Source organism: Felis catus, chromosome E2 (genome assembly GCF_018350175.1).
Source record: "Felis catus isolate Fca126 chromosome E2, F.catus_Fca126_mat1.0, whole genome shotgun sequence".
NCBI classification, from domain to species: Eukaryota; Metazoa; Chordata; class Mammalia; order Carnivora; family Felidae; genus Felis; species Felis catus.
In genome coordinates, this window is record NC_058382.1 from 7,626,157 (window position 1) to 7,631,917 (window position 5,761).

Here is a 5,761-nt window from a genome sequence, read left to right on the forward strand (position 1 = left end):
GGGCGTCTGACGTCACAGAGCGGCTGCAGCCAAGCCCAGATCTAGGCACCTCCCCGGTCTCTAGGCACCGCCCCCTAGAATGACGTCACAAACGGGCGTCTCTTTGGTGAGTTCAAGCCGGGTCCGCCGCGTTGTGACGTGATAGAGTCCGCGGACCCACCCGTCCGTTTTCTCCGCAGGCACCTGCCTTCGCTCTCCTCATGGGGCGGGGCGTTGCGATGATGAGGGGGCACGAGACTAACCCGACCCCGGGTGGAGCAGGTGGGATGACAGGTGAGAGGCGGAGCCGGGCCTGGCAGGGTTGGACCAGGTGAGGGAAACCCCGTGAGGGAGGCGGCCGGCGACGCGCAGACTGATAGCCCCGATTCCCCTACCCTCAGAGCGCGGCTTCCCTGGGCCCTACCAGATGGGGGGCCCAGGCCCAGCCTCCTGGACTAGACCCCCGAACTTCGCCCATCTAGGATGCCCCCTGGTTCCAGCCTTTCCCACGGGCCGGCCCGGACGGCTGCAGCGCCACCTCCTGAGCGGCGAGTTCGATCAGCTGCGAGACTTCCCCATCTTTGAGAGCAACTTTGTGCAGGTGTGGAGCCCCAGAACCCCTGACACCGAGCCTGGGCTTGAGGCCTGACCTCCTGACTTCAGGAGCCCCTGCTCTGCCTACTTCCGACCACGCTCCCGTAACATTTATCTCCCGGAATTCCGGACCACCCCCACCCCCCAGACCTCTAGACCTTTAGCTTCTTTATGAACCCTGGCCTCTGATTCCCTGGGTTCAGTTTCCCTGACTTAACACCCGGATGACTCTTGACCTCTGACCCCGGGATATCTGACCCCGGACTTGGTGTTTAATAGACCTGGTTCATGACCCTTAACCCCACCAATCCTACCTTCCATCTATCTGGCTTCTAACCTCTAACCCCTGGCCCCAGGTGACCCGGTTAGGAGAAGTCGCCAACAAGGTCACCATGGGGGTGGCAGCCTCCAGTCCAGCCCTGGAACTCCCAGACCTGTTGCTGCTGGCCGGCCCTGCCAAGGATAACGGATGCCTGCAGCTCTTTGGGTGACTGTCCCCATCCCAGCCTGGACCTCCGCCTTCCCCAGCTCTGGGCATCCTGGGCCCCCTGCAGCACCTCCTGTCACACAGATGACTCCCAGGGCGAGGCGTCTCGGATGGCTGCCAGTCCTCTGTGGGTGGCCATACGCTCAGGAGAACAAGGGCAGGGTGATACACAGGGACCGGAAATCAGAGATAGAGGGACAAGAGAGGGACAGCCCTCAGCCCCACGCTGGCAAGAATCAGAAGAATAACCGTTTATGTCGTGCCTGCCGCATGCCAGGTGCCCCCTAGGCCATGCACATAATCTCATCTCTGGCCTACTCTTAATATGATGGGGCCCCTTAGCCCCATCCTTTGAGGCTCAGAGACCCACAGTGGGTCAGGGGTTGGTTGGGATTGGAATCTCTGGCCTCCTCATCATTACCGACCTCATGATTCTTTTTCTTTTCATGTTTCTTTATTCTGAGAGAGAGAGAACAGGCAGGGGAGGGGCAAAGAGAGAGGGAGAGAATCCCAAGCAGGCCTGACACGGAGCTCGATCTCACAAGTCGTGAGATCATGACCTGAGCCAAAATCAAGAGTCGGCCACTTAACCGACTGAGCCACCCGCGTGCCCCAATGACCTCATGATTCTTGGGCTCCAGTGCCACACTAAGCACCACCCCTTCAGGTCTTTCTTTTTTCATTGAAAAAGTAACGCAAACACACTCCAAAGTACAAGACATACACAGCACAAAATAACACCTTTCTCCTATCCTCGGCTCCTGCCTCCAACTCCGGCTGCAAATAACAAAACTCTTCCATACGTGTAGTATGTTTACAGAAACAATGTGCCAATGGCTTTCACTTTTTTGACCACGTCTCAACAGTTAACGAAAGAAAGGGAGGGAGGGAAGGAAGGGAGAGAGAAAGGACACACACACACACACACACACACACACACACACGAGTCCACAGTCCTTTATCTACAATTCTGATATCTAAAAAGAAATCTGCAGCCCACTTGGTGGTAGAATCAGATTCTGACCTACACTAAGTGGAGGCTCCCTGCAGCCTTTATTTATCCCCCCCCCCCCCCCCCCCGTAGAAGCTGAGAACACAAAGCAGCGTGCTGACGCCTTACGGAGCGCGGGGCATATTCTTGCTCCTTCCCAGTGCTGTGCATCCCACCAATGAACCTCACTGCTCGCTGAGGCATGACCCGCAGTGGGGGGAACTTAGCATGGTGCCGAGGGGTGCTTGGACCCCCATCATCTCCTTCAGCACCGCCCCCCAAATAAACACACCATCAGGATAAAAACACCGAGCTTGCTCTGAGAATGAAGCATCGAGACTCAGTCAGCCCCTAGTCCCTCACTTCTAACCTGTGGTGGGCCAGTCTTGACAAGCACCCCTCGGTGCTCACCCCTCCTTTAAAAACCCGCAGGTGCGTGCCACATGCCGCTTTTGCACGCTGCGCCCTCCCCCACCAGCCCCGTATCAATATTCATTTCATGTCAACGGAAGCGCAACCAACAGGCCCTTTTCTGGACACACACGAGCAAATGCTCTGCCCCCTTACACCCCACTTGCATCTAGTGCTGTTACCGTATGGCAGGGAATGTCCTCAAATGAATGCCTGCCTCCCTGGGTTCATATCCTGGCGTCACCTCTTCGCCACTGTCTCTGGCCAAGTGCCCTACTTGTCTGTGCCTCGGTTTCCCCATCTGGAACATGGGGATAAGAGGAGAGCCCACCTTGCAGGGCTGTCAGGGGATACGCTGAGTAAAGGGCCATGAAGTGCTTGGGACAGCCCCTGGCCCAGGGTGAGCACCTTGTAAACATAAACTGTTATTCTTCCACTTGGGGAATGTAGTAACAGATCGGGCCGCCTACTGAGGGACACTGATGTTGCGGCTGGTGTCTGGGGGTTACAGCCAGTGTGGTCTGCAGAGGGCATCCAGGCGCACGGTTGTGAGGGTGTCTGTAAGATAGGTTCCTAGAGGTAGCATGGCCGGGCCAGAGTGGGGGGTGTGGCTACCCAGTGTGGTGGTTAAGAACACAGAGAAGACTTGGGTTCAAATCCCCGCGGTGTGACCTGGGCCACATTATCCACCTTCTCAACAAGCATCCATTGAACACCTACCACGGATGTGAGCTGGTGGAAGGGCGGAGGCAGGGGGTGGGGGGAATGGGGAGCAGCTGTGAACAAAATGGGACCAACGTTTCTGCCTTCAAGCTCACCTCCTACCGGGAAGGCAGACAGAATCAGTGGGGTGAGGTCTGTGCGGACGTATCAGAGGGGGTAGGGGATAGGGAGGTCTGCAAGGGCGGACATGGCCGCACAGAAGCCTCAGGTTGTAAACAGATCTTCTCCCTGAGAAGGTGCTTTTGAGAAAGACATGAGAGAGATTAAGGGGCCAAGCCAACGGGGTGGCAGGGGGAGGTAGGAGCAGGGCTGTTGCTGGGGCTGAGTGAGCGAGGGGAGTGAGCAGAGAGGGAACAGAGGCGACAGATCCTGCGGGGGGGGGGGGCCTGGTGGTCAAGGTGAGGACTTGGCCTTTTCACCGAGCCACGGGAGGGACGTGACACTCAGGTGCTGATGGGCGCCCTCTGGCGGCCGCGTGGGACAGAGCGCGGCGAAGGCTGAGCCCGCGGCCCAGGCGGGAGAATCGGGTGACGGGGCCCGCTGGTCGCGGAAGGAGTTAGAAGTGGTGGGTTCGGGGATACGTTTGAACGGTGGAGCCGCCAGGATTTGGTGGCAGGATTGGATGAGGATGTGAGAGCGAAAGTTGGGCGAGGGGCAACTCCATGATTTCTGACCGAGCAAATGGGAGGATGTAGTTAAGGTGGGGAAGACGAAGGGGAGCAGGTTGGGGTCGGGGAGAAGGTCAGGAATGTGGTTGATGGACCTGTTATGTGTCCGTTGTCATTCTCACATCCAACGGGGAGTTTCAAGAGGGCAGCTGTCTGTTAGAAGGACCAGCGGGAGACACAAAGGTGCTTTGGGGGTGGATAAAAGTCGAAAGGCAGAGAAAATGAAAAAGGCCTCTTTCTGGGAGGAGAGGGGGGCGCTGGGGTGGGCGGCCCCGACCCTGTAGGCGCCCGGGACCGCAAGGCTGTGAGCCAGGGAGGGTCGGCACCTGAGGTCGCCCCTTCCTCCCTCCCAGGCTGTTCCCCCTGCAGTTCGTCCAGCTCTTCGTCCACGACGAAAGCCGCTGGCAACTCAAGGTCAAGTTCCGCACAGGTCGCGCCTTCTACCTGCAGCTGCGGGCCCCACCCGAGACCCGAGACCGCGAGTTCGGCCAGTGGGTGCGGCTGCTCTACCGCCTGCGCTTCCATTCGGCCCAGGGAGCCGTGCCCTTCACGCAGGAGTACCCGACGCTAGAGGAAGGCGAGGAGGAGGAGGACGACGACGACGACGACGAGGAGGACGAGCTGATAGAGCGGGAGGCGGTGCGGGGGAGGGGCAGGGGGTGGGCGGGACTGGGGCTGCGTTTCGGGTCGGAGGGAGGAGGCAGCCGGGTAATTTGGACGAGTCTGAAGGACAGGCTGGGGACCTAGGCTCCTGAGCGTGAGGGGGGACCTGGGGGCCTGGATGCCTGTGTTGAGAGTGGCAGGAAGGCCCAGACCCCTGAGTCCTGAAAGGGCATGAAATCTGGGTGCAATGACGGCAGGTTCTCAAGGTAGGGCAGGGTCTGCAGGGCCGTGGGTCCACGAGCCCCTCGGCTACATAGTTTCCTAATCGGGCACCCCAGCCCCCAGCGTCTCTCCCCTTGACCTGCTGCGGTGGAATATGGGACGCAACACCTGGGCCCTGAAGGGCTGGGGTGGGCCAGGCTGGATGCCCAGTTCCCTGTAAGGCCAGGGGGAGGGGAAGGGCCCCCGTCCTTGAAGAAGGGGGCACTGAAACCCGTGGGGTCTCTTCCTCTGGAGACACCCCACTCCCCCCACCTTCCAGATAAGCACCGAGCCCCCCACCCACCCACCCACCCACCCCAAACTGCCAGTACATCCGCAGGTCAAGGCCTCTGAGACGCTCTCTCTCTCTCATACCCAGCTTCAAGCCACGGAAGCCAGACTTGACCCACAGACCTCTGAACTCTGGGGACTCTGATTCCTCCAGTAGGCTTTGAGGTCACCAAAGGACCAGAGATCAAAGTACCCTACGTCAGGGCCAGAAAGATGAATTATTAAAGTTAATAAAGATCGGCCACTTAAGAACCAACAACCAGGTCATGAGCAGTTTTGCCATCGTCACCGATCCAACGTGGCTGCCTGACAGAGTAGCTTTTCCAGTGTGGCTGCCTCAGCACGGTGCTCGGCTCGGCGTGTGGCTCCTGGGGCCACCTCGAGACCTAGTGCCCACCATTCCGTCCGTCATGGCTACCTCGCCAGAGTGGCCTTCCCCATCTGGCCTTTGGCTCCTCTTTAACTCACTGCAGCTGCCACTGCAGGGCCAGCCTGCCTCCCCACTCCCCCTCCCCAGCAGCTAGTCCGAGGGGGGCGCCTCCCCGGGGTCTCGATCCACCTGTGACTTGTAATTGCCATAGCAACATGCTGGCGGCCCTGAAGTAGCCGTTCCAAGATGGCAGCCTCATCACGGCTGCCTCATCACGGCTGCCATTCCAACCTGGTGTCCCGGTCACCCACCCCCAGGCGACTCACCCCCTACAGGAAGAGGGAGGCAGGGCTACGGATTCAAGAAGGACAGACACGTGCAGG

General features: G+C 59.2%; 1 protein-coding gene across 2 annotated transcripts; it reads left to right on the forward strand.

Annotated features, from left to right (window-relative positions):
- The first annotated feature begins 76 nt into the window (after positions 1 to 76).
- Positions 77 to 5,264, forward strand: FAM71E1 (family with sequence similarity 71 member E1). Of its 2 annotated transcripts, none has more exons than XM_019818644.3 (5): positions 77 to 273; positions 381 to 580; positions 930 to 1,060; positions 4,207 to 4,492; positions 5,097 to 5,264. In XM_019818644.3, exons 1-5 carry the CDS (start codon positions 201 to 203, stop codon positions 5,151 to 5,153), a joined length of 747 nt encoding a protein of 248 aa, XP_019674203.2. In that variant the 5' UTR covers positions 77 to 200; the 3' UTR covers positions 5,154 to 5,264. The 2 variants fall into 2 exon arrangements, with proteins under 2 accessions (XP_019674203.2, XP_006941015.2); XM_006940953.5 differs by having other exon boundaries at positions 81 to 273; positions 462 to 580.
- Positions 5,265 to 5,761: the final 497 nt, after the last annotated feature.